The sequence below is a fragment of the Lepidochelys kempii genome, chromosome 24 (assembly GCF_965140265.1).
Source record: "Lepidochelys kempii isolate rLepKem1 chromosome 24, rLepKem1.hap2, whole genome shotgun sequence".
Classification (NCBI taxonomy): Eukaryota; Metazoa; Chordata; order Testudines; family Cheloniidae; genus Lepidochelys; species Lepidochelys kempii.
The window spans coordinates 14,121,174-14,135,846 of NC_133279.1; the positions used below are offsets into that span (position 1 = coordinate 14,121,174).

Here is a 14,673-nt window from a genome sequence, read left to right on the forward strand (position 1 = left end):
GTTCCCCGCCCTCTGAACCCGCCCCCCTCCCCCGCCGGCTGCCTGAGCCCCGGGTTCCCCGCCCTCTGAACCCGCCCCCCTCCCCCGCCGGCTGCCTGAGCCCCGGGTTCCCCGCCCTCTGAACCCGCCCCCCTCCCCCGCCGGCTGCCTGAGCCCCGGGCTCCCCGCCCCCCTTCCCCGCCGGCTGGCTGAGCCCCGGGCTCCCCGCCCTCTGAACCCGCCCCCAACCCCGCCAGCTGGCTGAGCCCCGGGCTCCCCGCCCCCTGAACCCGCCGGCTGCCTGAGCCCCGGGCTCCCCGCCCTCTGAACCCGCCCCCCTCCCCCGCCGGCTGGCTGAGCCCCGGGCTCCCCGCCCTCTGAACCCGCCCCCCTCCCCCGACAGCTGGCTGAGCCCCGGGCTCCCCGCCCCATGAACCCGCCCCCCTCCCCCGCCGGCTGCCTGAGCCCCGGGCTCCCCGCCCCCTGAACCCGCTCCCCTCCCCCGCCGGCTGCCTGAGCCCGGGCTCCCCGCCCTCTGAACCCGCCCCCCTCCCCCGCCGGCTGGCTGAGCCCCGGGCTCCCCGCCCTCTGAACCCGCCCCCTCCCCCGCCGGCTGGCTGAGCCCCGGGCTCCCCGCTCTCTGAACCCGCCCCCCTCCCCCGCCGGCTGCCTGAGCCCCGGGCTCCCCGCCCCCTGAACCCGTCCCCCTCCCCCGCCGGCTGGCTGAGCCCCGGGCTCCCCGCCCCCTGAACCCGCCCCCCCTCCCCCGCCAGGTGGCTGAGCCCCGGGCTCCCCGCCCCCTGAACCCGCCCCCGCCGGCTGCCTGAGCCCCGGGCTCCCCGCCCTCTGAACCCGCCGGCTGCCTGAGCCCCGGGCTCCCCGCCCCCTGAACCCGCCCCCCTCCGCCGTCGGCTGCCTGAGCCCCGGGCTCCCCGCCCTCTGAACCCGCCCCCCTCCCCCGCCGGCTGGCTGAGCCCCGGGCTCCCCGCCCTCTGAACCCGCCCTCCTCCCCCGGCGGCTGGCTGACCCCCGGGCTCCCCGCCCCCTGAACCCGCCCCCCTCCCCCGCCGGCTGGCTGAGCCCGGGGCTCCCCGCCCCCTGAACCCGCCCCCCTCCCCCGCCGGCTGCCTGAGCCCCGGGCTCCCCGACCTCTGAACCCGCCCCCCTCCCCCGCCGGCTGGCTGAGCCCCGGGCTCCCCGACCTCTGAACCCGCCCCCCTCCCCCGCCAGCTGGCTGAGCCCCGGGCTCCCCGCCCTCTGAACCCGCCCCCCTCCCCCGCCGGCTGCCTGAGCCCCGGGCTCCCCGCCCCCCTCCCCCGCCGCCGGCTGGCTGAGCCCCGGGCTCCCCGCCCTCTGAACCCGCCCCCCTCCCCCCGGCGGCTGGCTGAGCCCCGGGCTCCCCGCCCTCTGAACCCGCCCCCCTCCCCCGGCGGCTGGCTGAGCCCCGGGCTCCCCGCTCTCTGAACCCGCCCCCCTCCCCCGCCGGCTGGCTGAGCCCCGGGTTCCCCGCCCTCTGAACCCGCCCAGCCCCCCGCCGGCTGGCTGAGCCCCGGGCTCCCCGCCCTCTGAACCCGCCCCCTCCCCCGCCGGCTGGCTGAGCCCCGGGCTCCCCGCCCTCTGAACCCGCCCCCTCCCCCGCCGGCTGGCTGAGCCCCGGGCTCCCCGCCCTCTGAACCCGCCCCCTCCCCCGCCGGCTGGCTGAGCCCCGGGCTCCCCGCCCTCGGAGGAGGCCCCGCCCCGCAGTGGGGGCCCGGCGGGGCTCTGGCTGACCGGACCCCGCTGTCTCTGGCGAGAGACTCGCTCTGCGCTGCAGGGACCGAGCCCGGCCACGGGTCCCGGCCTGGGGCTCGGTCCCGGGGAGCCGCTTCGGCCCTTTGAATTCTCCCTGCGGAGCGGGAGGGAGGCGAGGTCACAGCTGCCACGGGACCAGCTTCCCGGGGGAGACGCGGTGGAGCGGGCGCCTCTCGCTACCTGCCGCCCGGACCTGCCCATGCGCCGGGGGGGGGAATGGAAAAGTTTGGCTCGCAGATTCTTTCGGACCCCCCCTGCCCCCCCGGAGAAAGCAGCCGCCTCCCAGCTGTTGCTCCTACGTGGGGGGCGCAGCTCGGAGGCTCTGGCTGCTGGGGGGAGCATGTGGCCAAGCGGTGCCAGCAAACCCTAGCAGAAATCTGTGAGGGGGGGGCACCTGACCGTAAATCCCTTCCCGCCCCCCCCCCCCACCTCTCCTGGCATCCATCGGGGAGGTGGATTAAGGGCAGCGGCGGGAGAGCCGCTCCGCCGAGGGGCCGGGCTGAAGGGCTCCCGCGGCGCAGCTGCAGAGATCGGGGAGGCTGGACCTGACTCCGGCGGGACTCAGCATTCGCTCTGTTTCCGTCCGACGTGAAGGCGACTACGGAAATAAACCCTGTTACCTGATCCCAGCTCCTGGGTTGTCTGCCATCCTGGGACTGCCCTCGGGAATCCAGGTAAACCGCAATCGGTCGAGGTACTTATCTGGCCCCCACCACTGCAGTCTCTGTGCACCTCCTGGTTCTATCCCCGCCATGCTTGTGAAGGAGGGAAGTGGTGCTGTTCGTTGATAGGGGCCCTGGGACATTAAATGACTAGCCCCGGGGCACCGAGGGAACTGGGCCCAGATTCTTAAAGGTATTTAGGCACTTAACTCGCATGGAAATCAGTGGGAGTTAAGCATCTAAACACCTTCGAGGTCCGATCTGGGCCTTTGTGGCTGAGTTAGGAACAGAACCAGTGACTTTCCAGGCTCAGTTCAGTACCCTACCTACCAGACCTTCCTTTTCTCCCACTTGAAATGAAGCCGGCAGTTACGCTGCCCCCTCCCCACTTTTATATATGTGCATATTTTTTTCAGTCGCACATGGATCACGGGTATGATGTAAATCCACTGTCTTCAGATCCACAGCCAAGACCTGTTGTGATTAACGACCGGCATAAAATACCCAAGGACACAGGTCCCAGTTCCTCCTCCTGTTGGTGGTGTCCTGGAAACGAGCTGTGTGTCCCCGCTACCTCTACTTTATGGCTGTTGTGGCCTCCCAAGAGATGGTGGGGAAAGGGGAGGCGCCTGGGGCATTAGTTAGGTTGGGTTTCTCCCTGTGGACGAGGTCCTTCAGCCTTTGGCAGCGGGGGAGTAGCGGCAGGAGCTCTGAAAGATGATGGCCCCGGTGAGTGCCCACAGAGATGTGTGGAAAGGGGACTCTTCTGGCTGTAGCGGGTGGGTGTGTCTATTGTTTGTTAAGCTCACGTGTGTCTGTCTCGTTTATGGCTAATTTTACCCCTTCCTTTGGGTGCTTTAGGTTTCCTTTTTCGGGGGAGGGGCGGGCAGAGAGAAGTGTGCCGAGAATAAATGGCTCCTGCCAACAGCGTGTTTCGCCTTGGCAAAAGTAAACCGGAGCAGGGCCAGGTGCACGCTACAGACTTACATCGGTATCACTGCCTTGCTCGGGGGCGTGACAAATCCGCCACCGCCGTGCCGCTAAAAGGAGCGCAGTGTCGCTGCGGATTGTCTGCGGGAGAGAGCTCTCCCGCAGACAAAACCGTTCCACCCCCCAGGAGCAGCAGCAGGTCCCTGCACACAGAGCGCTGCTCACACAGGCGCTTTTCGGAGTTAAACTTCTCAGAAGGTGTTTTTCGGGCGTGCGGGTGGGGTTTTTGTGTTGGTTTTTTAAGCCCCCAGAAAGACAATAACAGGGCTGTTCCTCTGAAAAGTGTAGACAAAGCCTCAGAGTTTCCCTGCTTGCTAAGTGGAAGGAGGAATAGCTTGTTCAGGGTAGTTAACACCTTTCAAGGGGCCCTTTTTTGAGGTGAAGTGGCCTGTTAACCCTCCTCCAGCCACAGGAAAGAAAGTAAAGGGGCGGAGGGGAAAGCGGTTGGGGGAGGTGGTTAGCGGGTTCCAGATTGTTGTAAATAAACCCTCAAGCCGGTATCTTTATTCTGTCCGGGATTTTTAGTGTCTAGCAAAGTTATGAATTTCAACTCCCAGGCCCGTCTTCCTGAAAGTGTTGTGCAGGTTTCCTTCGAGGACCAGGGCTGACAGATCACATACAAGAGTGATTGCTCTGTGAGAAGTGCTCACCCACAGACGACGTGGTGGTCTTGTCTTATCATTTTCCTGTTCGTTTGTGAGCATAGTGATTCTCTGGTTTCACCCACATCGTTGTTGTGGGGGCGTTTGGTGCGCTGGATGAGGTAAACCACATGTTGTGATTGGCATGTGTAGGACCCGTGGCTCTCGAAAGGCGTGTTGGTCCTTGTGGCAGTGGAGATGTGTCTGCAGGTTTTGCGTCTGGTGCTGCCGTGAGCTGGTGTGTCCTGGTCTGTGGGGAGCTCGCTTCTGCTGAGGAGCTTGGAGAGAGATTAGGGGTAAGGCCAGAAGTGGGGCTTCAGGAAAGATTTCTTTCAGGATGGGGTTCCTATCGAGTATGGGTTTTAGTTGTTTGATACCCCCTATGGGTTGCAGCGTAGGGTGTAGTAGGTGAGCACTAGGGGTGTGCGGTCGGTGGGGGTTTTATTTCTGTATTGAAGCACGTTTCCTTGGTGTATCTGGGTGGCCCATTCCACGATGCGATGTACTTCTCTGGTGGGGTGTCCCCCTTTTGGCGAAGGCGGTTTTGAGCGTGTTAAGGCACCTGTCCCGGACTGTCTCCTCGGAGCGTATTCTGTGGGATCTGAGTGCCTGCCGGTAGACCACAGATTGCTTGGTGCGTTTGGGGTGATTTCTGGATCTGTGAAGATAGGTGTGGTGATCCGTGGGTTTCCTCTATGTCTCGAGGGGTTCCTATGTCTGTAGGGTTCCAAGCTTTGGCAAACACTGTCCTCTGCGTGTCCTTGTTTGTCCAAAGGGGAGTGGGTGGGGTGGCACCAGTGGGTTTTGGAGAATGTCAGGTGTGTGGGGCTCTTGGCACCTTGCAGGATCAAGGCCTTGGAGTGTATCTGTAAAATAAGGAGAGTGTTCTTGTTGGTCAGGGGGACGTTTTTGCAGGTTATAAAACGGAACGCTTCTGTGTAGACCTGAGTAATGGGGTTGGGGGGAGGGGGAGAAACTTAGCTGTGGGCAGCTGGTTCCACCGTTGCCCATTCTGGGGCTTCTCCCACCTTTCTGTCCAACAGCTGGTACTGGCCACATTCGGAGACGGGGATAGCGGAATTGCAGGCAACCCCTTTTTATTGTTTTTGTGTAAAGTCAAAGAGGCAGCTTGGAGGAAAGGGACCTGAGAGCCCTCTGTGGCTATTCAGCTGCAGAGAAGCCAGAGGACTGACTGGTTTCGCTTCTCAGATGATATTAGCAGGTAGCAAGGAATGTCTGAAAGCCACTCAACTGCCCGCAAAGCTCAGTAAAGGCTCTTCGAGTTGTTCTCTGAACCTAAGTGGGAGCGGGACCCACACGTTTGGGTTTCGGAGGGTTTGTTCTGTTTAGGGGACAAGGGAACTATTTTGTTCTTAGGTAAAAGATCAGTGACTGGTGGGTGCCGGTGCCCTGCATAACTATACAATAGGATCACCACAGCATTTGCCCCCCTACCAGTGCAGAAGGTGTTACTCACCTAATTTTTCTAACCTGGAGAAGTCTGATCTCTAGTTTTATGGCCCCCTGCCCCTCTCAAAGGAGCAAGGGGTGGGGGGGGGTGGAACAGACTGAGGTCTGTGGAGCAAAGGCTGCTTCTCAAGCTATGTCTGTGCTGGGCCTGACACAATGGATCTGTAACCTCAGCTGGGTTCCCAGGTGCTACTGTGCTATTACTATTAATAACAAAGACTCCAACCCCGTAACTCTGCTCGTCTACCTCTTTCCTGCCTTTAGTCTTTGTTGTAGATCTTGAATCCTTGGTGCCAAGGAGCTCCTTGTCCCCCACTGACTCTGGGAGGGGAAGATGCAGAAATCTAAAATTAACATCTGCGCTTAAAACAAAGCTGGTCTTTCAGACTCTGCAAGTGTGAGAATACTTCCCTTCTCAATAGTGCTTTTCACCCAGTCGTCTGGTATCAGTCCGGCTCCGCGAGATGGAACAGGATCTAGCTCCTGTCTTTGGTACTGAGTGGACCCCCATTACAATAGCATTTGAGCCCCTCGCAATCTGCAGGGCATGGCTGTTGTTCCCTCCATGCAGGTGGGGAACTGAGGCACAGGGAAGCTATGCGACTTACCGGAGGTAACAAAGGGAGTCTGTGGTGGAGCAGGGAATTGCACCCAGATCTCCTAAATCACAGGCCGGCCGGTGCCCCACCTCAGCTCTGCCTCTTACAAAGAGGGACACCGCACCCTAAGCCAACACACAGCTCAACTTTTTTTTTTTCCTCTCTTCTCTCCCCACTTCCCCCCCCCCCCCGTTTCCCCACTGGTAGTTTCCCCGAGGGGAGGTGCAGCGTTCCTGGAGGTACTGCAATACCAGGTCGACGTGTGGCGTGGATGGAGCAAGCTCCTATTCCGTCTCCCTGGCGGAGCAGAGCTCAGTACATCCAGAAAGGTGCATATATTTCACAACGGCAATTCTTCCAGTTGTTTGTTCCTATCTCCTGTGACTTTTTGTGGAGCGTGCATGAGAAGATCCCCGTAACAGAAAAGAGAAGTCCGGTTCAGTTTCCACTGCCTTAGCGGGTGACGCGCTGGAGAGCTGCTTATCCCTGTTCCTGCGCTCTGAATATAAATCGGTCTCTGAGGAGATTAGACTCCAAAGAGCTTCTGAGGGGCAGGTCCGCTCTAGCTCTGCGGAGAAGAGACCGAGACTGTTAAGACTCTGGGGGTTCCCCGTTTGATATTTAAGTATTGAAAACGTGCCATTTATTGGGGAGGGGCTGTCATCTCAAAGGTTCCTTTGCCTTTCCCTCCCTTCCTTTCGCTGCCTCTCAGACTAGGTAAAGCCGCAACAATGGATTCCTAGATTTTAAGGGCAGCAGGGACAACGGGATCATTTGATCTGGCCGCCTGTTTAACACAGGCCATAGAATTTTATCCGTTTTCCCCTGTACGGAGCCAAATAACGTGCTGGACTATGTTGGCGTGCAGGCCTGATGGCTGGAGAGAGGGAGAATACAACACTGCCCTCAGCAGTTTCTTCCTCTAAGGGGGCACCAATGAACATGCCCCAGCTATCAACTCGGTCGCGTGGGAGCCCTGCAGATGTAGGTGCTTGTCTACCTGGGAACAGTTCCTGCCATGGCCAGAGCGGAATAGCTTTGGAAGCGGAGTAGTAATTTTGGGGAATAAAGTTGCTTTTATTTGGAACAGAGTGCCCGTGTCGGAGGGTGACACTGGAAGAGCTACAGCGCAGTGGTTACTCTGCTTCTAGGAGGCCAGTCAATGCCCCCGTGTAGACGAAAGGCGGCAGCCTTCGTGGGTCACAACAGCCAGCTCTGCTCGCTCTCCAGAGCTCACTTCATTTTGGCAGTTCTCTCTCTCTCTCTCCCTCCCTCCCCCGTTGGGGCTGGTTGTGATTTCACAGCTTGGTGGAAAAACAAAAAACTGCAAGGGAGGGGGAAACAACTCTCTCCCTGAGCCCTGGTCTACGCTTCCAATGGATGTTGGTGTAAAATGCATTCCCTGAGTGACACCTTCTATTGACCTAGCCCCATCCCCCCGGCTGTAGACTGGTTTCTCCTAGGGAGATGGCTTGGGCAATGGATTTCTCCCAGCCAGGGGCTCGCGCTCCCAGTGCTGCAGCTGGGCCACTGAAGCATTTAGGGGAGACGCTACCGAGGCGGACGGGAGAAGCTCTTTCAGGGGCATAGGTAGCGTCTCCACAAACCGTTGCCACAAACCAGCCTTTCACAGAAGAAACAAGGAGGAGCCCTTGGGGCACCTTAGAGACGAAAACATTTATTTGGGCATCCGCTTTTGTGGGCTATAACTCACTTCATCAGATGCATGGAGTGAAAGGTACAGTAAGCGGGTATAAATATACAGCACATGAGAAGATGGGAGTTGCCTTACCAAGGGGGGGGGGGGCGGGTCAGGGCTCAGGAGGCCACTTCCCAACAGTTGACAAGCAGGTGTGACTATCAACAGAGGGGAAATTTACTTGTTGTAGTGACCCAGCCGCTCCCAGTCTCTATTCAGGCCTCCTTTGATGGCGTCAAATGGAACCAGAAGTTAAACAGGAGTGTTTTGAACTTCTGTTACAGAGGATGGGGGCCCTTGCGTGCTGGGAGCAGTTCCACACCTACTGCCTTCACTTGAGCTTACAAATCAAAACACATGGACCAGCTGTTGGGTGGGGAGAAGAATACACCCTGGCTATCCGCTCATCAGGCGGTTATTTTTTTTTTCTACTATTGAAGGTCACGTGTCTATAAAGAAGTATCTGCCTGATAAACCCCTATTCACGCCTCCTCCTGCTAAAGGCACTCACCGCGCAAAGCAGAGTCCCGGCTTTTTAACTACGTCTCCAGTCACACAAAAAGCTCTCCTCGCCCGGCTCCCAGGATTACAACAGACCCTCAACGCAACCGACCCCCCCACCGCTCCCCACGAGCAAACTAAAGAGTTGAACGCCTGGGGATTAGAAAAGAAAGAGAGCGATTGAGTCTGTTTTTGAACCACGATAATGTCCCCGAGGGGAGGTGCACCGTTCCCGGAAGTACTGCAATACCGGGTCGATGCGCGGAGTGGACGGAGCAAGCTCCTATTCCATCTCCCTGTTCCAAAAATCCATTTAATACATAGTCCTCGGATAGAGGACGTATCAGATATTAAACTGATAAGAACAGATACTACACTTGATCTTAGCCAAAAGGCCGAGAAGCGATACCCTGCCGCTGAGCTGCTCTGCGGCCCACCCGTTCCCACCGCTCTCCACGCCACGGTGACCGCTGCCGCTGAGCGGCCCTAGCGCCACAGCCATGCTCCGACCACTTCCACTCTGCTCCGACTGCCTTTGCCTTCCCGCTCCATGTTCACCAGTCAGAGCCAACCGCCTCCGGCCGGAAAGTTCAGCTTCAAAACTGCTCCATTCCCCCAGCTCGTTCGCGGTCGCCTTGTCACTCGTTTCTCTGCCCGGAAGATTCTCTCTATTTGCATGAAGCCGGCCCCTTCGCTGCAGCGTGCTGACGGCACCGGCTTGCTCACCCTGGCCTCGCGGCCCCGCTCGCGCCCCCTGCAGCACGCGCGACTCAAGCACTTTTTTTTTTTTACCTTCCCCGCGGGAATTCAGTGCGCAGGGCACATGAGCTGCGCCTCTCTTCGTCCTGCCGGAAGCCTGCAGGTGGCGCTGTTACACACCGGGGAGGGGCCACCCTGGGGCCTGTGCTGGGACCCGCACCTGAAGGGGGGAACAGCAAATTGCGGCTGCCGGCAGGCCCCGCCCCCCAGCAGCGGCAGGCCCCGCCCCCCAGCTCCCGGCGGGCCTTGCGGCAGCGGCCGGCGCCTCGGTGCTCGGGTCCCGGCATGGAGCGGGGCGGGCTCGCGCTGGAGCTGAAGCTCTGGGCGGCCCGGGAGATGGGGCTGCCCCCCGGGAAGGTGCCCCCCGACGGGGCCTTCCGCCGGTGAGAGCCCCGGGCCCCCAGCGCGGGGACCCCCCCTCGGACCATCCCCCCCGGCGCGGGGCCCCCCCGTCTCCCACCCCCTCGGACCATCCCCCCCGGCGCGGGGCCCCCCCGTCTCCCACCCCCCCGGACCATCCCCCCCAGCGCGGGGACCCCCCCCCGTCTCCCGCTCCCCCGGACCATCCCCCCCAGCGCGGGGACCCCCCCCCGTCTCCCACCCCCCCGGACCATCCCCCCCAGCGCGGGGACCCCCCCCGGCTCCCGCCCCCCCGGCTCGGGCCCCCCGGCTCCTTCCCCCCCCCCGCATGCTCCCGGTCTCCTTTTGTTCCGCGAGTTCCCGTTTCCCTCCTTGTCCGCGGGCTCCTGCGGCTCTCCCCCCCCCGGCCACCTTTCCCCTGCTCCTTCGGGGTCCCCGCTGCGGGGGCGGCCTCCCTCTCTCCTCGCGTCCTGCCCCCCGGTCCTCCTCCCCCCTTTGCCCCCCCCTTGCCTCCTCTGCTCCTTGGTACCTTCCTGCCCCAGCCCCCAGCCCTCCAACTTCTTCCCCATGGGTTCCCTGACTGCCCTACTGCCCCCACATCCCCATTCACTGCCCCTTGATTATATCCCTCCCAGCTGTGGGGCCAGAGGCGCCCCCCACACACACACTCCGCTCTCCCCGATAAAAGGGCCTCCCAGCCCCCTGCCAGGTTACCCCCGAGCCCTGTGAGGTTACCTGGATGAGCCCGGTGGGGGGAGGGAAGGAAAAGGGGGTATCCAGCCCTGGGGCAGGGACGTGGGGGGGGGGTATACGGCCCTCAACCAAGGGCCACCCATGCTCCTCGTAGGGGTTTCCGGTCGCGTCCCCGTGGGGCTGATGCTGTTGCTCTGTATCCCCAGGATGTGCTCAGGCCAGTGTGCGGAGATCTGGAGATACGTCACCCGGCACGTGCACCACCAGAGGTGAGAGGAATGGGGTGCGGCGCCTTTCCCCTCAAAGGGCCGCTGGCTCCCACCCGGCCCCAGGGCGGGGGACTGGCTGGCTCAGGGGGGCAGCAGCGGGGAATCGGACATGGGGCCTTCTGCTTTTCAGGTCTCCTCCCAGAGCCAGGGGTAGAACCCAGGAGTCCTGGCTCCCGTCGTCCTCTGCTCTAACCACTGGACCCCCTCCCTTCCCAGAGCCATTGCTGCTTCTGCAGTAGATTCACCCCTCTCTCTTTCCTCACAGGAATGTGAAGAAGATCCGAGGGAACTTGCTGTGGTATCCTTTCCTCGTTCCCCTTTGCCGTGGGGGCTTGTTACTATGGGCAGCTTTTTCACCAAGGGGCCCATCCAGCCCAGTGTCCTGCCCCGTCCCTGCCTAGACCAAGCCCCTGGGCCCATCCAGCCCGGTGTCCCCTATGCCCTATAGGAGCGGGTTTAATTTCCTTGCCGACCCTTGGCTGGCGTCTGTCTCCTGGCCTTGGACCTCGAAGCCTGCTGGCTCCGAGCTCTCCCTGACGTCTGTGTGTCTGTCCGTCTGTCCAGGCCTCTGTCACTCTCTACGTTCAGCCTCCTTTACTCAGACCTTGCGTCAGGTACCAGCATCTGGAGGAGGCAGAGGTGAGGGGGCCGGTGGAGACTGCTGGGTGGATAGCGGCGTGTGGGTGAGGGCTGTGGGTGGGATGGGACGGGACGGGTGTTGTGGATGGGATTGGGTGTTGCTGTGGTGGGTGGGGGAGTCGGTAGGGGATGGTAATCTGGACTTGGAGGAGCGGGGAAGGGGATCGGGGTGCTGTGGGATGGGATAGAGTGTGTCAGGGTAGGGATGGGGTCGTGGGGCAAGGTGAGGATCAGGTGGTGCTGCGGGGTGGAATAGGGTGGGAGCAGTGGGTGGGAAGTGAGTCGGGGTGGGATCGTGGTGCAGAGGGGTCCTATGGCATGGGATAGGGTGGGGGAGAGTGGGTGCCTTGTTGCTGAGCTGTGGATCTGGGAGATATGGGGAGGGTGGGGGATTGGGATTGGGGTGCTGCAGGGTGGAACAGGGGCCTTGCCGTGGGGTGAGCAGGATGCCTGGGTCTACAGCCGTCGGTGTCTCCCCCTCCCCACGGGGAAAGCCCAGTGGGTCGGAAGCAGAGCAGGAGCGGCGCCAGCAGCTTGCCCAGGGCGTGGCCCGCCTGCGTGGGGAGCTGCAGCAGCTGGACCTGCAGATAGAGACAGCCCAGCGCGAGGTCATGGCTGACGGTAAGGGGGGAGCCCCAAGGATCTGGGAGGCGGCGTAGTCTGTGCCTCCAGCGCTCTACCCCAGGCCATTGCTCTGGGGGTGGAGGGCACAAAGTCCACCCCAGTCCTCCCATCTGTTCTCCCCCAACACCCAGTGGGATCGTCCCCCTGCAGCCCAAATCCATTTCCCCCCATTTCTTCGTGGGGGGCGGGGCAGGATTGTTCCCCTGCCCCGCCGTCCTTGGGGGTAGCATCTCCCCACGTGGTCTCTTCCCCATCCGCAAGGTTCCCGTGGTCCCTGGGGCTGCTGATTTTCCCCCTATGGTCCCTCCCCAGACAATCACCTGTGGGGTTCACACCCGTCACCTCAGGACTCCTGGGTTCTGGGAGCGAGGCAGGGGAGTGGGAGAGGCTGGGAGCCAGGACTCCTGGGTTCTATCTCCAGCTCTGGGAGGGGAGTGGGGCCTTGTAGTTAGCGTCTGGGGCTTGGGGTGGGGTTTCCCTGATGGTCTTTCTGCTCCCACCCCGCAGAGGTCTCCCTGGAGGCGGCCCAGGAGCGGATCCGTGACGCCCAGCGCCACTCCCTGCTGCTCAAGGCCTATGCGGCCCGCCTGGCCGAGGAACGCCAGCAGCTGCAGGGCAGCGTAGCACAGCTGAGGGGGCGGCTGGAGCAGCTGAAGGACATCAGCAGGTGTGTGGGGGGTGGTTCCGTCCTTAGCGTGGGGTCCCCACTGCTCCTGGTCGCGTCCCCCGGAATCCTTTGCTTCTGAAGCACTATCCGGTGGACATCTCTGCTGGGCAGTAGCTCCCAGAATCTTTTGCTCCTTGGTAGGGGGTCCCATGGCAGGTGGCATTAGGGATTGGGCATTGCCTATCCTGGGTAGCATCTCTCAGTATCCTTTGCTCCATGGCAGGGTCCCGCTGGGGATGGGGATGGGGGGGGGGGTGTCCTGAACTGTGCTCCCCCTTCCTCTCCCGCCCCTCTCCCTCCTCCCCCCGCAACCCCCCCCGCCAATTTTCACAGCCTCCTCTGGTCTCTGCAGAAAGGCCAAGGTGGAGCTGACGGTGGGAGGGAAGCTGCCTGCCCTCGGATTTGCTGGCTTGGAGCCTGAAGTACTGGTGAGTTGGGGAGAGGATAGTGGGTAGATCCTGGGCGGGGGGAGTGGAATTTGAGAATCCTGCTCCCCTCTGCTAGTTGGGGGTGGTGATCTGGGGATCCCAGTCCTGGATCTCATGGGGGGGAATCTGGAGATGCCAAGGCAGGCTCTAGTGGCTAGTGACAAGGGGTACCCGGTAATCTGAGCCCTGTGAATGCCAGCATGGGGCTCTGGTGATCTCCCTGTGGGATTTGGCGATGGGGTTTGGTTGGGAAGGAGGAGGGAATCGGACTGAGCCTGGTGCCGAGCCCCGGGGAGAGTCTGTCGGGCCATTGGCAATCAGGTCTTGGGATCCTGAGGGATCTCCCTGAACCTGGTGCCTGGATCCCAGTAAGGGGGGAGGATCCAGTAGTTCCTGGTGATCTGCAGCTTTCTTGAGGGCCGTCGTGTCTTCTCCACCCCGGTAACCCGTCCGCGTGTCTGTCCCTGTCTCCGCAGCGGGACGTGCGGACGGCCTGCCAGCTGCGCTTCCACTTCCTGAAGTCACTCTTCGAGCACAGCACATCTGGGGCCGTCCCGTAAGACCCTGTGAGCTCCCCTGCCCTCTCCTTCCCCCGTGCTCTGTTTCTGACCCGCCTCGTGTGTCTCTCTCTTAGCAGCAGGACAAGCGAGGAGCTGCTGGACGCGTCCTACCAGCACTGGCTGAGCACGGTGGAGGTAACGGGCGGGGGGAGGGAGGAGCAATGGGGTAGGGACCCTGGGGACGGCTCGCCTGCTACAGAGATGCAGCCACCTCTGGGAGGGGCAGCTGGGCGCCCCTTAGCGCCGGGCTGGGGCATTGAGGCAGCCCTGACTGCCAGGGGAGAGCCCCCTGCCCTGCTCCCTGCAGCGCAGCGCCCTCTAGCCCCGTATGGGGCATTGGAGCCAGCCGTGAGGGAAGGTACAGCGTCCCTGGCCCACTGTGGCTCATCCCACCTCTCTGCCCACGCAGGCCATCGTGGGTTCCCACCCTCCCAACCATGTCCTGGCAGCCCTGGAGCACCTGGCCCTGGAGAACACCCTGCAGATGCAGGAGCTCACCAGCCGCGTTGACATTCCCCGCGACGTAGAGGCCCTCAAGTGGGTACCGCTTGCAAGCTCAGGCAAGCTCCCCCATCCCCCACCTCTTCCCCCAGCCTGCTGGGTGCCTGCCCCGTCTCCTCTCCCTCCCTGCCGCCCATCAGCTGAGGGCCCTGGCAAGGGAGGGGGAGCCACAGCGCGCTCCCTGCTCCGGAGAGGAGGCGGAGAAGAGTTGGGAATGGGGCCTTGGGGAAGGGGGGTGGAATCTGGGCAGGGGGCTAGGAGCACCCCTACGACCCTAGCCCCTGCCCCCAGCCCTCTGCTCTGATGGCTGCACCCCCCCATGAACTCAGCCCTGACTCCAGCACCCTGCACACATACCCAGCCCCCCTGTCCTGACTCCAGCACCCCACACACAGCCCCAGCCCCCCCATGCCTTGGCTCTTGCACCCCCCACATTCCCACCCCCACCCCTCGCACCAAATGGGAGCTGCCCAGCTACGCACTCCTCACCCAAACCTCCTGCCCTAACCCTGAGCTCTCTCCCTCATTCTAGCTCCTGGCCAGACCCTACACCCCAACCCGCAGCCTCCTCCTTCACTCCCACCCTCAGCTCAGTGCAGAGAGAGGAAGCGAATAGGCTAGAACCAGGGAGAAGGAAGGTACCCACTCTGTGTGGGCGGAACCCAGATCCCAGACTGGAAGCGGGATGAGTGGGGCCGGCACCCGGGACCCTGGCTGGCAGGAACCGGCGGACGGAACCCAAGACCGGCAGCGGGCTGAGAGGTGCCCCTGGGGAGAACCTGCTGGTTAAAGGAATTAAAAGCCAGCTGCCTCGTGCGGCTGCGGGTCTGTTCCCGGGAGC

The 14,673-nt window shown here is 62.3% G+C and overlaps 1 protein-coding gene and 1 non-coding gene across 2 annotated transcripts; one reads left to right on the top strand and one right to left on the bottom strand.

Moving 5' to 3' along the window:
- The first annotated feature begins 2,277 nt into the window (after positions 1 to 2,277).
- Positions 2,278 to 14,456, top strand: LOC140902586 (HAUS augmin-like complex subunit 5). Its single transcript, XM_073322825.1, has 10 exons — positions 2,278 to 2,444; positions 10,351 to 10,413; positions 10,679 to 10,711; positions 11,028 to 11,052; positions 11,515 to 11,673; positions 12,184 to 12,343; positions 12,696 to 12,771; positions 13,248 to 13,327; positions 13,406 to 13,466; positions 13,741 to 14,456. Exons 5-10 carry the CDS (start codon positions 11,664 to 11,666, stop codon positions 14,134 to 14,136), a joined length of 783 nt encoding a protein of 260 aa, XP_073178926.1. The 5' UTR covers positions 2,278 to 2,444; positions 10,351 to 10,413; positions 10,679 to 10,711; positions 11,028 to 11,052; positions 11,515 to 11,663; the 3' UTR covers positions 14,137 to 14,456.
- Positions 8,549 to 8,739, bottom strand: LOC140903020 (U2 spliceosomal RNA). Its single transcript, XR_012156146.1, has one exon. It is a non-coding gene; the product is annotated as a U2 spliceosomal RNA (small nuclear RNA).
- Positions 14,457 to 14,673: the final 217 nt, after the last annotated feature.